At 66.5% G+C, this 14,771-nt stretch overlaps 1 protein-coding gene across 4 annotated transcripts in view; it reads right to left on the minus strand.

Moving 5' to 3' along the window:
* Nucleotides 1-399: 399 nt before the first annotated feature.
* STK32C (serine/threonine kinase 32C) overlaps nucleotides 400-14,771 on the minus strand; it is a 66,273-nt gene continuing 51,901 nt past the window's right edge. For all 4 annotated transcript variants that reach the window (XM_046027044.1, XM_046027047.1, XM_046027045.1 and 1 more), the window contains 10 exons: nucleotides 10,539-10,690; nucleotides 9,297-9,470; nucleotides 8,429-8,466; nucleotides 8,230-8,319; nucleotides 7,894-7,997; nucleotides 7,357-7,473; nucleotides 6,392-6,517; nucleotides 6,177-6,308; nucleotides 1,893-1,960; nucleotides 400-1,008 (listed from right to left, as the gene is read on the minus strand). In XM_046027044.1, the coding sequence (XP_045883000.1) occupies nucleotides 870-1,008; nucleotides 1,893-1,960; nucleotides 6,177-6,308; nucleotides 6,392-6,517; nucleotides 7,357-7,473; nucleotides 7,894-7,997; nucleotides 8,230-8,319; nucleotides 8,429-8,466; nucleotides 9,297-9,470; nucleotides 10,539-10,690 (1,140 nt within the window). In that variant the 3' untranslated portion in view covers nucleotides 400-869. The remainder of the gene's footprint in view (nucleotides 1,009-1,892; nucleotides 1,961-6,176; nucleotides 6,309-6,391; nucleotides 6,518-7,356; nucleotides 7,474-7,893; nucleotides 7,998-8,229; nucleotides 8,320-8,428; nucleotides 8,467-9,296; nucleotides 9,471-10,538; nucleotides 10,691-14,771) is intronic.

Here is a 14,771-nt window from a genome sequence, read left to right on the forward strand (position 1 = left end):
CCCTTAACCCTCTTCTCCTGCTCGAGTCCATCACCAGGTCTCCACCTAGAAGCTCCTGGGAGCTTGGTACCCCCCACAGGGCATCCTGCAGCTGGCCACCTCCGGACCCTGGCTTCCTGCCGCTGACCGGAGCCCTGTGTCCCCGTGTGAGACCGTGAGGTCGTGTGTCTCACTGCCCAGCCCCTGGCGAGTAGGGCTGGGAGCCTGCGCCCCTGCCTGGGCCTGCCAGTCCCTCGCACGACCTGCAGCGCAGCTGCTGGCTCTGGGGCAGGCCCGGTGCCCCCAGGGCGCCCCCACTGCAGCTGCGGGACTGGGGGCGCCGCCCAGCCTGTGGACAGATCCTGGACAGACCCCCAGCCATGGGCACGCGACACACACCACACAGACACCGAATGGCTCTTAGGTCGTGATGCTCAGAGGTGAGAAAATCCACAGAAGCACGGCAGGAGTATCGATAAAACACTCTTCACCTCCCCCGGACGCACAAGCCTGAGTGGGCCCTGGTGGCCTGCGCACGGTGTCCAGCGCCCACCGCAGGGCTGGTGCCCACCAGGGGGAGTGGGTCAGGGAACCGGGTCGGGGGCCACCAGGAGAGGCCACTGGCCACAACTGCAGGGGACAGAGCCTCCGGGGAGGGGGCGCTCAGCCTCCTCGCCCAGCCCTCGGCCACACTGACAGCCTCCGCGTGCCCTGTGCCGCCGAGAGCCAGCAGGCGGGCTCCGGGGAGATCCGGACCAGGGAGGAGCAGGGCCAACAGCCGGCTCTGTGCTGGGAGGAGCGGGGCTGCCTGGTTGGGAACGTCCACGCGGGGCCACTGCCCGCCGCCTGGCCTGTCGTCCCGGCAGACGGAGTATCCAACGCAGCTGGCATTAACTCTGGCTGAGGCGGGAGGGACAGAGGGAGCCACACATGGGCAGCACAGGGCGCCCGCCCTCCTGGTCCTCCGCAGCCTCCGCAGCCTCGGGGGCGGGCAGGGGCTCGCTCGCAGGGTCCTGGCTCCTCTTCAGCCTGGTGGGGGAAACAACGAGGGCTCTCTGCAGCCTCCCCAGCAGCCCCTGGGCACTTGTGGCCGCCCCCACTTGTCCAAGGATGGGCAGAATGGGTCCTCTGGGGACACGGCTGGACCTGGTGCCCCTGTGGGCACTGCGGACACCTGAGAGCGACGCCCAGCCCAGCAGCACCCTGTGCGACCATGGTGGCCTCGGGCTCGTGCACTGGGCTGGTGAGCAGAGCTGAGGACCCCTGGTGTATGTGCATTCCGGTGGGTCAGCTGTTTTGGAACAAAGCTTTGCAGAGAGCTTAACTGAGTCTGTTCCAACTCGGGCCTCTGACCTCCGCGATAGAAGCCAGTGCCTTAAACCAGTGCCCACACATCGTCCTGCTCACTGAGGCAGGACAGGGCTCAGAGCTGCCTCCTCCAGGAAGCCCTCCATGCCCTCCTTGCCCCTCCTCTCCTGAGCCCACGGGGCCGGGCTTCCTCCCTCCCCTGCAGCAGGTGTACCAGCGGGTTGTGGCTTGTCGAATCTCCCCGACCCACAGCCCCGGCTCTCAGTAAGGGCTTATGGAGTGGGCAGCGGCTAGCAGTCCATGCGACTCCGCAGGGCCGCGAGCCGTCGGCCTGTCTGGGCAGTGCAGCGAGGGTCTCCCCCAGGAGATTCTGGCTGTTAGGCCCCTGTTTAGAACTGAAAATTCCCAAGGAGCCCTCCCGCACATGCCTGAACCGGGGACTCCGACGCTCTGCCCCCAGGGCTGCTGCCCAGATGCCTTAGGAAGTGGCCGTCCACGTCCCAGGCTCCCTGGTGCCTCATGGCTGCTGGGGCTCAGGTCTTGTGTGGCCCAGAGAGCCTCAAACCCCTTGGCCTGCTGCTACCCACCCCCCAACACAAACTTACTTTTCTCTGTTAAAAATCACAAAGTCTTGCTGGATCGCATCAAGGCAGTCCTGAAGGTAGTCATTCTCCTATTAGTCAGAAAAACATACGGATGAGTGCAGTGGACACTCTGAGGCTCTCACATCCCCGCGGTGGGCCCCGGAGCATGCCTCCCACCCCACCTCTCCTCCTGTGGCCGGCGCCTGTGGCTTTCTTTGGAGATCTGGGCTGCTGGAGAAACTCTGTCCCAGAAGCCACAGCATCTGGGGGTTTGCGTCTCCTGAGTGACCCTTAGCCAGGGGCGAAAGGATGCCCAGGATGGAAGCTCCTGCCTCGGGGCGGATGCGGACATGGAGGCGGGGTCTGCGGCACAACTTGGCCAGAAACCACAGCTGGCTTAGCGCCCTCCCCTCCCGGCGCCAAAGCCAAGGCCGTGGGAAGGAAGGAACTGGACCCCGGAACCTGGGAGGGCCTCTGAGTGGATACAGGTGGGCACATTAGTCCTGCGAGCCTGCTAGAGGGACCCCCACTCGGGCTCCTGCAGGTGGCACAGGGCAGCTCCCCCCAGATGTGCCTCCCCGGCCCTCCCGGCCTCAGAAGAGCACAGTCACCAGCAGCACGGCCAGTGCAGAACCTGCTAAGGTCGGAAAGGCTCCCCCTGCCGCGGGAGGACAGGCTGGGTGAGGGCCAGAGGGCAGTGGGAGGGCGGGGCATGGGCTATGCGGCCGCCTGGGGCATCCTTCCATGCCCGGGGAGCTCATTCTCTGGCAAGACCCCTGGAGCGGGGTCTAGTACGCTGCAGGGTGGCTCCCGGACTCACGGGAGACATGACAGCCCAGTGAGGATTCCAGAACAGCCGGGGCAAGTGCCGAGGGCAGTCTCAAGAGGAGCAGACAGCTAGAGTCCGTCTGGGGTCGACAGACTCAAGAGTCAAGAACCAAGGACCTTCAGATGACCTTGCTCTCCTGGAGGCCCAAAAGGAGCTAAGGAATGAGCTGGCGAGGGCCGGGGCATCCCGGAGCCGCTCTGTGCTGCCTGTTTTCTGGAACGGCGCTCCCGGCCGTCCACAGTGATGACGGCATGCCGGACGGCAGAAGCCTGGACGTAGTGTAGCCGCACCTAACCAGCTGGGAGTGACCACGGTCACACGTAGTGAGGTTGTGGTGGCAAGCAGGTCACCTCGAGGCCCGGGGTCTAGTGACACCTGATGTGCCAGAGACAGTGCTCCCGACGCTCCGAGCGGTGGACGGCGAGCGTCAGACGCGCAGACACGCAGGGAGGCCAAGGCTTCAAGAGCAGCAAGCTGTCACCAGCCACCGTGACGGGAAGTCGCCATCACTTCCCAAGCACAGCTGTGACCGCTCTCCTGAGCACACCGGGGAAGGGGACGGCCTTCGCCGGTCTCTTGGAGGCGAGGTCGGAGCAGACACCCGGCCGCGCCCACCTCGTGGCAGCCAGCCCAGCCCCACCCAGCGGCTGCCAAGTCCACTGCCAGCCGCCAAGTGCGTGGACAAGACGCCCTCCAATGGCATCTGGTAGAGCCCTCGTGGCCGTCCCCGGGTCACGGTGGAGGAGCCGGAGAAGGTCCTGCCCCCGTCCCGACAAAGCAGCCTGGGTTCCAAACAGATCACAGCCCGCATGGGCAGTGACGTTAAGTCTGTACCTCTGCCTTCGAACATTCAGGGCACAGGGACGCTGCGTCCCATTCTCCTCCTGCTCCCTTGGCAAGCCTGGCCCCTGGATCGTGGCAGACGGTGCGGGCCCAGCACGCGTGACCCCGCGGCAGCGCTGGGCGCAGCGGCTGAGCCGGAGGCACCATCACGCACAGCTCTGGGTGTGGCACGCAGCCTCTGGGTTGACAGAGGCGTCCTCGCCATGCCCCCCACAGGAAGGACGAGGACCGCTCTGCAGTGGCCCGAGGTGGCCAGTGGCACTTCCTGGTCTTGGCCCAAGGCTGGGATTAGAACCAGCAAGAGCCTCGCTCCTCGGACGACCGCGGTCCTGCACCACGCTGCCCACGACGGCAACTAGACGAGAGGAGCGGGAAGTGCACGTCCTCCGGACGTCCTTGTCCACACCCGCCTGTGGTGGGGGGATCCAGTGAACCGTGCCCGGTCCCACGTGGGCTCCGGGCACCCCAAGCCCAGAAGCTCCTCCCACCAGCAGGTTAGTGTCCCCTGAAGATGAGGCCAGCCCTCGGCGTGTACAGCTCTGTCCTTGCCAGTCACTGTCCTGCCACCGTGGCCTCCCAGAGGAGTCACCACCCTGGCTGAGTGACCGGCCGCCACCATCAGGAGGAGACAGGGCTTCTGGACCGAGAACGCGCCTTAGCCTTGCCTGACTTCCTGCTGATAACGAACGGACAAGAGCCCACGCTCCCGCCTGAGAAACGATGCGGCCGGGGCTCCGAGCTCTCTGGGCAAGGGTCCGCGTCACACCACCAGGGAAGCCGCCGACGCGCAGACCCCAGGGGGCAAGTGAGCGTGGGGAGGTACATGAAGGGGAAGGGAGGACGGGGAGTGGCCACAGGTGTGGTCCGCCCAGCTAACCGCGCCCCTCTCGGTTTTCCCAGGAAGCCTGAGGACTGGTTCCAGAACAATCCAGGGCACCGTGGGAGTGGGTGGTGCCGAAGCGGGGCACAGGGTGCACAGAGGACCCCTATTCCCCGGCTGTGGGGCACGTGTCCGCAGGAAGCCCTGTGCTGTGTCCGTGTGTCCGTCCTGTTCTGGGGCAGGATGCCCACACTCGCACCATTCGGCTCTCGGCCCACACACACACGCATCACAAGAGCGCAGAAACGCACAGCCCTCCTGCCCCTTAGCTGAGGGCTGCGGGGGGGTGGGAGACGGAAGCCGCTGTCCGCGGGACTGACACCAACCGCCCCGGGCGTATTTCCCGAGTAAACCCTTCGCGTGAATCCTCGTCTGCGGGCGCCCTAACCCTAACCCCCGCTGTGGAGTGACGGGGCCTGCGAGACGGGTTCCTCTTCTAGCCAGAAACAGACCCACTGAGCAGACATACTTCCCAGAGCTCTGGGAATCCACCGGAAATGCGAGAGTCCTAGAGCCGCCGAGCGATCTGGAAAGAGGACAAGGAGCGGGACTCACGGTCCCTGATCTCGAAGCGGACGCCAAAGCTGCGGCCATCAAGACAGTTGGGGCAGGCACCGGGCAGACGAGGGAGACCCATGGATCAAGGGATGGGATCGTGAGTCCATGAATAGCCCTAATTTTCGGTGGACTGACGTTTGAACACGCCGCCGAGCCATTCGACGAGAAAAGAACGGTCTGTCCAACGAACTACACCGGAACGCGTGCGTCCACGGGCCGAAGGTCGACCCCGGGCCCCGACCTGACGCTCTCCGCAAAAAACCCCCGAAAGCGGACCCCAGAGGTGAGACGGGCCGACACTCAGAAGAAGCCGTAGGACTGGACCTCAGTGGGCTTCGTCAGGCGGCGGTTTCCAGGCACCAGAAGAGGAACGAGAGGAGCGGACGCGCCCGCGGTCCAGAGTCCAGCGCGGCTGAGAACGACGCCTCCCACGAGAAAGAGAAAACCCACCGCGCGACGCTTGCGACCTCCCTGATGGGCCCCTTGCCTCGGAACAGCCCGGCTCCTAGCGTCCCAGCAGGGGGAGGATTGAGGGGCTCCGCGTCCTCCCCCACACCCAGAGCAAAACAGCCCCGAGCGGGAAATGGCGGGGCCGCACCCGCAATTCCAGCTCCGCTCGCCAGGGGCCGCACCCGCAGCCGGGCCCCATGCCCACTGCCCGCCTCACCCCTGTGCGGAGGAGCTGGGGTAGGGGGTGGCGCTGGGGCCGGGGGGCCTCTGCCGGCTCCGAGGGGTCGAGCAGTGGGACGGCACCGGTGGCGTAGAGGGTCGCCGCTGTGACCCTGCCCTCCACCCCTGTACCCCCACAAGCTCTTGTGAGGACCAGCTACGCCCGGGGGGCGGGGGCAGGGCTGGTCCCAGGCTCACAGCACGAGCTCCCCAGGGGCGCCCCCAAGCTCCTGGGGCAGGAGAGGGGCTGCTGTGGGTTACTCTGGTTCCCACCCCCGAGAGTGACATCCTACCCGTCAGCCCCCTGGAATGTGACAGAGTCAGTTAGGAGAAGGTCGTCTGGGGTGAGGCTGTCCCTTAAGAGGAGGCGCACGCAGGGAGAGCGTGGGAGGCCCCGGGGGCAGAGCTGGGAGTGATGGGTCCGCAGCCCCGGAGCCCCACAGCCAGGGACAGGACGGAGCAGCAGGGACCCCATCTGCTCAGGAGGGGGATGAGCAGGTCTCGGGGGGTGGGGCGCGTCCCTCACCGACTGCGAGCTGTCCCGGCTGCTGTCCCGGGACCGGTTCTTGGCCAGCCGCTTCTTCTTCTTGTGCAGGGGCCTGGACTCCAGGATCATCTCCTCCAGCTCGAAGGTGGGGTCACAGTGAAGGCGGCCTTTCTGTGGGGGCACGGGCAGCTAAGCCCTGCCAGCGGAGCACCCACGCCCGCCCAGAGCCACCGCCCACCGCCTCCCCGACTTACGTTGGGCACGAAGCCCGGCGCCACCTTCTTCTCGCTCAGGTCTTGCCACAGCACACCGGCCAGGGACGGGGCTGCCTGCATGTCCTGTAGGCTGGACGCTCGGTGCTTGGGGTCCACCGTGAGGAGCTGGAACGGGGCCCACGTGAGATGGTGCCCGGCCCCCATGACCCTGGTGCACACGGCTGACCAGGGAGCTCTCCGGGGAGAACTCCAGGGAGCTCTCGCCGCAAGGACCTCAAGGGCCAGGCAAGGAAGGAACCGACCTCGGGTCAGTGCAGTAACACGGACGATGCGACAGCCTGGCCCACGTGAGGTCCCCGGAGACCGTCTACCATAATTCACCAGCAGGCGGCAGCCTCGGCCTGGCTAGTGGCAAGGAGGGCCACAGTAAGGACGTGGACAGGGCCCCGAGGGAGCCCCAGGGCACCCTGTGTGGCCAGGTCATGGAGGCTACGTGTCCCCCACGTGCTGTCCTTCCTCTTAGAGAGAACGCGGCAGACCCTACCCGAGGCTTCCCCGGGGTGTGAAGCTCGGCGTACGGATGGTGCCCACTCCCTGTTTGGGGCTCTGGGGGCCGAGGTCCCACTATGGGAGGCCCCTGGGCAGAGTGGTCAGTGCAGACCGGGTGGAGAGCCCCCCAGGGACCGGGAGAGGCCTCTGGCTGCTTGGCTCTCATTGCAGGGGTGGAGGTGTCCAGCAGGGGTGAGTGCACGCAGAGGAGAGCCCCGTGGGCCAGGAGCCAGGAGCCAGCTGGGCCTTGGGTGTCGAGCGAGCCCTCCCACACCCCGTCCTGACCCCACAGGCACCATGTGCTCCGAGTGGGGCTCCCTGCGTGGAGAGCGGTGGGGCTCAGGCCGTTCGAGGGGTCACGGGGGCCGGGTCTTCTCGGGGTGCCGGGGCCCACGGCCAGGGTGCCGGGGCCCACGGCCAGGGTGCATGCGGCCCTCGTCGAGCGGGGGGCTCACCTTGCGCAGGAGTCCCACCATGTCCTTGGACCAGCTGGGGACGTACTGCACGCTCGCCGTGCTGAACAGCTGCACCAGCGACTCCACGGCGTTGCTGGACTGGATGTCGTAGGGCCTCTGGGCGGGGGAGGCAGCGCTGCACCAAGTGCCCCCGCCACGGCCGGCAGCCCTCCCACAGCCAGCGGCCCCCCCCCCCCACGCAGCTGCAGCTCCCCGGGGAACCCAGGGGGAAGCACGTCACCCCCGAGAGGGTCTGAGCCCAGGTGGCTCGGCCCTGAGGCCAGGACGGGCTGCCGTCCTCCAGGGTGGGGGGTCCCGGAGGTCCCCAGGAGGGGACACCAAGGTGAGAGCACAGGGACCCCCCACAGAAACTCCCACAGGAGAGTCCCAAGACGGCCGCCCCGCGCACAGGTCTCTGCCCTCCTGCGCCTGCTCAGTGTCTCCACGCAGACGCGGAGCACCCTTGGGGATGGGGGGACAGCCTCATCCTTCCCCGAGGGCTCGGGCCACCCCTGGGGGACACAGCCTGCTCCGTACCCATCCGCGCAGCAGCTCGTAGGCCAGCACCCCCACTGACCACCAGTCCACCTCGAAGGAGTAGCCGCTCCCACCGCTGACGAAGGACTGGAAGATTTCCGGAGCTTTCCAGGAGGGAGAAGCGGCTGAGTGCCCCGAAACCACAGGCCCCGGCCCCCTCCCCATGGACCGCCTGGGGGTCCCTCCTCCCCCCTGGTGTGGGTGGTGGGATCCACCCACGTGTTCTTAGCAGCCCCCGTCCCACACAGCCCTGTGCCTGTGGGGAAGTGACCCGAGTGACCCCCGCCGTGCCCCCCGGCCTGGGCCGGACGCAGCAGGCCAGTGGCCGTGGCTCACCCATGTACGGCTTGGTCCCGGCGAGCGCGGTGGCCCGTTCCCCGTCCTTTATGATGGTGGCGATGTTGAAGTCGGTCAGATGCGCGTGCCCTGCGGGCAGAGGAGACGATGGGTGTCCCCAGGATGGGAGGTGCCTCCCGTGGGCAAGATGCCCGCCGCCCACCCCGCCCGGTGTCGGCCCCACACGGCCTCGGCTCACCTTGTTCGTCCAGCAGGATGTTGTCGGGTTTGACGTCTCTGTTGAGGGAGCAGGAAACGGGGTGACGGTTGTGCCTTGTGCGTGCCTTGCAGTCCCTGGCGGGGCAGGGAGCTCCCTTGGGCCCCTCCCCACTCAAGGCAGATGCCCCAGAGACCACAGTGGGCCGAGACGACGGACCTGGCGACATTCTGACGGCCAGTGACACTGGCTATTCCGGTGCTGGGGCCGGGGGCGCCTCCAGCCGCCACCTGCTGCGGCCCAACGGACAGGGGTGCGTGCACCAGCTGCAGGGGTGCCGCAGCCCCGGGGGACAGATGCCGGGCCCCCTCACCCAGACCCCAGGGCCGCCCCTCTCCCAGAGCTCTGGGGCTGCACAGAATTGATGATTTGGGTCTATGCCCTCCGCCAGCTGCCCTCGGGCCTCCCCGAGCCTGACCCCAGGAGCTCAGTCCGTGTCTGCGCCTGGATCGTAACCAGGTAACAGTCCTCCGGGGCAGGAGCGCAGAGACCCCGTCTACCTGACGTTCTAACACGCCATCTTCATCTTCCTGATCGGCTTTCTGCTAAAATCTGTTCAATCCCCCGGGGGCATGGCCGATGAGCAAACGGCCTCCGCTAGGTGGTGGCCGGGACCCAGCAGCTGGACAGACCACTGAAGGGGACCCCGATCCCGGCCCACCTGGGGCTGCGTGCATGGCAGCCACCCCGGGGGCAGCAGGTGCACCGCGGTGGAGCTGGCTTGGAGCCGGGCGCTGATGGGCTCGGGAGCCACACGGGGGGGCAGGTCTGTAGGCCCGGGCCGGGCAGACCCTGCAGGAGCCTGGCTGGGTCCCTCTGGAGCGCGGCCACCCCGCGGGCGGGCACACACCTGTGGATGATGTGCTGACTGCGCAGGTAGTCGAGGGCCAGGGCCATCTCGCAGATGTACAGCCTCACCGTGTCCTCGGAGAACTGGACGTTCTGCTGCAGGTGGTAACGCAGGTCCCCGCCCAGGAGCAGATCCACGACCATGAACATGTCCTCCTCGTCCTGGAAGGAGTACCTGCGGGCCCCGTGCCAGAGCGTGGCACACGCGCGTCAAGGGAGCTGGGGTCCCAGCGCCCGCCGCACTCGATGGCCCCCCCATCCAAGGGCTCAGGCACCCGCAACCTCCCACGGGCACTCCCCAGGAGGGGGGCCCCGCCGTCCCCTCTGCTAGCACCGGGACCAGACGATCGCAGGGCCCTGCGGCCACAGCGTGGGAGGCCGGGCCCACGTCGGGGAAGAGGAACTGGAGGAGGCCTGGGCAGCCCCTGGGCCTGGCGTCCCACTCCGTCCCCACTAGTTCCCGGGCAAGGCTACGTCCCCTGTGGCACGGCCAGCTCCTGCCTCCTGGTCACGAGCAGGCAGGGCCCCGGGATCCGACTCGGGCTGCTGGCCGTGCTGCAGGACCTCTCACACCGCTGGAGACCCCAGAGGAATGACCCATGGGGTGTCTTCAGCCCTGGGTGTGTCCCCTGGAGCAGCTAGCGCCAGTCACTCTCAACAAGGCCCTGTCCCACACTCCTGTCCCCAGATGCTGGTGGGGCCCCCTCTCCCCCCATGTCGGCTGAGGGACCCTCGGCTCGGTCGCCCCAAGGCGGCGCTACCAGGACCCGAACTCCGTTTGTGCTCTCCCAGCCACTTGAGCACCTGCGCCCACCGGGGCCCCCGGGAACGCGGTCCGGTCTGTAAGCCCATCAGGGAGCCCGGACCCAGGATGGGAGCTGTCAGGGAGGACCGTGCGTGGGGAGGCACCCTTGTGCAGCAGGACCCCCACGCGGGAAAGAAGACGGTGACCTCCCTGCAGCCTACAGGCTCCTTCCCACCCAGGAGCTGGTCTTGGTGCCCATTTTAGGGAGGAGCTCAGGCCCCCGGAACTCTCCCCACGGACTCCAGCGCCAGCGACTCCGTGGGCCACAGGCCCCTTGGCGGGAAAGCCCGGCCCTCCTGTGGGTGGGGAGACCCGCACACCTGGACAGCTCTGGCCCCGGGACAGGGAAGCTGAGTGCTTGGGGAGTCCCCGGGGCAGGGGAGGAGAGGGCGCGGGGAAGGGCCCGGGGGCAGGGGAGGGTGGCAGCGGGTCACCCACCACAGGTTCACCAGGAAGACGTGCTCAACCTCCTGCAGGATCTCCAGCTCCCGGAACACGTTGCGCACCTCGTCCCGCTCGATGCACTGCTGTTTGTTCATGTACTTCATGGCGTACATCTTCTCGGTGTCCCGCTTCTGCACGATGCACACCTGCAGGGCGGAGGGGACGCCCGCGTCCATGCCGCCGCCCCCCCCCCCCCCGCCCGGCCGCGCCAGACGCAACCAGAAGTGACGGGACGTCTCTGGTGGGGCAGGACCCGGCCAAGAGCACGGCCCCGGGCCCCGGGCTCCAGGCCCCTCCCCACGGGTGACCAGCACCCCTTCCCAGCGCTCGGGGCAGCCGCTGCCTTGGAGGGCTGCTGGGGGAGGTCGAGGCAGACCCCTCAGCCACAGACCAGCACCGGGAGGACCCCACGTGCGAGAACTGCTGTCCTCAGCACCCCTGGGCCACCATCCCCGTGGCGACAGGGACCCTGCTGTGACGACAGGGTCCCGCACGGCTCTCCCACGCCAGTCCCCCAGGGCACTGGACTACACAGCCGACCGGTGCTGTCGGCGGCAGCGCTGCCACGTGTGGTACGGAGTCGAGCAGCGGCCCAGACTCAGCGGGGGCAAGCCCAGCGGCCGGGGGCATCCATCAGAACCAGGGACCAAGGTCTCCAAAGGAAGCAGGGCTGATGCACAGAATCCTAGGCTGGGGGGGGGGGCAATGCCACGTCCCCCGTCCAAGTCGTAGGGAGACCGCTCATGGACAGACGACCGAAGCCACCTGCGAGGGGCCCCACGCCTTCGGGCTTCAGGTCTCCAAGCTGCAGGAGGCAGGGGTGGGGCGGGGGTGGGAAAGAATGAGAGGAAATGGAAGATTCTGGACCTCCAGGTGGGTGGGAGACTGTCCCGGGCGCCGCACCCAAAGGCAGGTGTCCTGGACCAGAAGCGTCCATGAGCATCAGAGTCTCGGGCCACACCCGCAGGATCCAGCCCTTGGGGGAAGCCCAGGTTCCCTCTCTGGGAACGTGTCCTAAGAAACGAAGGTGCTTTTTCCAGGAAATGATCATCACAGTTGAGCAGACTGCTTAGAACAGACTTTCCAGCAACCTTATCTTCCAACAACCTCGCGGACACGGGCACGTGAGCTCCGTGAGTTCCGCCGCTGGAGCGGAATTTATAAAGGCTCTCGATGACGCGTGGCGATTGTTACAAAGCCAAGCGGAAACCACAGGCTGTGCTGTTTAATGCGCGGTGTGGAGACCGAGTGCCGGGCGCGGCGGAGACGGGACTGGAGCGGGGGGCAAGCGGCACCCCAACCCCCGCCGCTCTGGCGTCTGCTCGGTTCCCCTGAGGGTGTCCGGCAGGCAGGTGGTGGGTGGCCACTGGCTGTGAGGCGCTGGACACAACCACGAAGCGCCGTCAGCCGAGCGCCCACGTCACCCAGTGCAGGACCTTTGTGAGCTGCAGAGACAGTTTCCAAGGCGACACCCACACACCTCCCTGCCGGCCCCCGGGGAGGCAAAGCTTGCCGGCGTGACGTCCCCGGGCGTGAATGGGGGGTTCTGCCAGGCTGACTACGTGGAGCTCTGAGCCTGGCCAGCTCCCACCTCAAAGCGCCCCGGGAACCCGTGCAGGCCACCCAGGCCCCCGCAAAGCCCTGCCTACAACGTCCTCCAGCTGGGCTGACTGCCAGGAAGCGCGCAGCCAGGGACCCACGGGCCGGGCTCAGACCTGCGTCGCTTCGTACTTCCAAAGACCCCCCACGTGGTCTTGATGCCCTTCGCAGACACACGGGAGCCCTGTTCCTGAGGTGGGGAGGAGGGCGGCAGGGAAGGGAGGCCACAGCCGAAGTCCTGCCGGTCTGTGCCACCCAGGCCTTCCGACGCAGATGAAGGCTGGGAGCGGTTCCCGTCTTCCCTGACTCTCCCCCGCAGTGAACAGGGGACGGGGTGTCTGCTCTCTGAAAGGAGCACAGTCCTGAAAACGTGGTCCCCACGGGGCGTCGGGAGGGACAGAGCTCTGCTGGTGGGACAGGGGCAGCGACCACTGTGCCGGTGGCTCCGCTGCGGGAACATCACACCCGTGGGGACCCCTGCTGGCCTGGAGCAGCAGGACGCCGGCCGGGGCTGAGGAGGCCACCAGAGAGGACAGGCCAGAGAACAGCTCACACCCCAAAGCCCCCTGGGGTGGTTCTGCCCACTGCGGCCACACGCAGCTGAGAGACCCCCATCCAGGAGCCCTCGGGTGCCTGTGCGCAGTCCGACGTCCCCCATGGCTTTGTCGTGCCCACGTGTCCACCGACCACGGCTGTGTCTCTACCGTGGTCAGCAGAACGATGGCCCCAGGGACACCCACATCCTAGTCCCCCTGCCCTGTGTTGCGTGACTTTCCCGGGAGATCGTCCCAGACTGCCCGGCAGGGTCCTCACGAGCAGGAGGCAGTGGGAGGGGAGAGTCCCGGGAAAGCACCCGGGCTCGCGGTGGTGCCTGAACAGAGCAGAGCCCGTGGCGCAAGTAGCAGACGGTTCCCTCTCCCGGTCTGGAGGTGGGACTCAAAGCGCAAGGCGCCGGCAGAGCCCGTTGTCGGTGAGGACCGCACGGCTCGCAGATGGCTTCTGCTCGCACTGTCCTCCCGCGGCCGGTCCTCAGGGCGCGCACGGAGACCTTCTGGTCTCTGCCCACTCCCCCCCCCCCCGTCCCGCATGTCTGGACGTGAATCCGGCCCCCGCCCTCGCTGCTCCCCCGAACCCAAGCTCCTCCCACAGACCCCGCCATGAACCCCTGCACACTGGGGGGCGGGCCTCCACACGGGCTGGGGGGACGCAGGTCCACGGCAAGAGGAAACGTGATAACCAGAGGGAGGGTCCTCAGTGTGTGGTCATTTGTCACCGTGGCCCCAGGAAGCCAACGTGGCTGGCCACCTGCTGTCCTGGGAGCCTTGGGGGACAGGGTGATCAGTGTCCCTGGACAGCGTGGTCCACCTCTGTGCACTTTCCCAGCTGTTGGGGCTGCTGGACGGAGACCGGGAGGAGGTGAGGCCACCCCCGAGGTGGCCACGTGCGAGGCCACTAGGGCGAGAACCATGTCTTCCTGGATTCGACTCTCTCATTTCCGCAAAACAACCCAAAAGTCATCTGCAGGAGGGACAGCCCAAGCATCTCCCAGTGAGTCACAGACCGCCGGGCTTCCTGGGCTGTCCTGCTTCCCCTCCCGCCGCGAGCCCGGCCCCGATCTGGGGCTGTCCCGGGAGACACAGACGGACAAAGAGGAGCTCCGGGGCCCCGGGGCTCCCGGCGACCATCTGAGTGTGTTCGGTCGGCTGTGACCACAGCCATTAAAGCCCAGTCCCCCACTTGTCCCCGCCACTCCCCATGCTCTTCCTCAGGATTTCTGAGACTGTGCGGACGGGGGACGGCCTCTGGGCTCTCCCCGCGCCGCATACCCAAGAGACCTGGAGCGGCAGGCGGACACCCCCCACCTCCAGCCCCGGGTCTCCTGACCGAGGTCGCGGGAAGAGAATCCCGGAGCTTCCGAAGCGTCTCCACCTCCGTCCAGGGAGGCACATTCGGCGGCTCCTGGCGAGCTGAGAGCCCGGGAGCTCTGATGGCCGCTGCCTGCGCCCAGCCGGGCGGCCCTGGCTCCCCGCGCTCCTGTCGCACAGCCGCGAGCGCCGCCCTCCCAGCGGCCAGCGAAGAACAAAGTGGTCTTTTCCCCCAAGCATGTTACTTCCCGCATTTGCTTTTAAAGTCTTTGTCACTTTGGTGAAATTGGTTAGCACTCCTTGTGATCCGTGATCTCATCGAATCAACTATTTTAAAACTTCTGCCTATTTTTACAAACTTCTCCAAATCAAATTTAACACAGTCTTTTTGGTTTGTTATGATTTGTTATTGATTTGTTATTTGTCCTTAGAAAAATACAGACATTACCCAGTGAGGCTTACACGACGCGTTCGGTCACCGGGAGGCTGTCAGACCAGAAGCGTCGCTAACCCTTGCGTTATGCCGTCGGCACGCGCTAACACCCGAGTTTCAGAAACTATGCGGAGTGGCCGAAGCTTGCCCGCCTGCGCCCCTACTGTCTGTGGAATCGCTGATAATTCCAGTTATAGTTATAAATGGCACAGCCATGGAAATAACCCAATATCCTTGTCAGCTGCATCATTTTGCAAAAAACTCTCGTCAGATCTCGAACCATGGCTGCTTTCCGTGTCTCCCCATTCGGAGAGGGTCGCCGTCTTACAG

This window comes from Meles meles, chromosome 13 (assembly GCF_922984935.1).
Source record: "Meles meles chromosome 13, mMelMel3.1 paternal haplotype, whole genome shotgun sequence".
NCBI classification, from domain to species: domain Eukaryota; kingdom Metazoa; phylum Chordata; class Mammalia; order Carnivora; family Mustelidae; genus Meles; species Meles meles.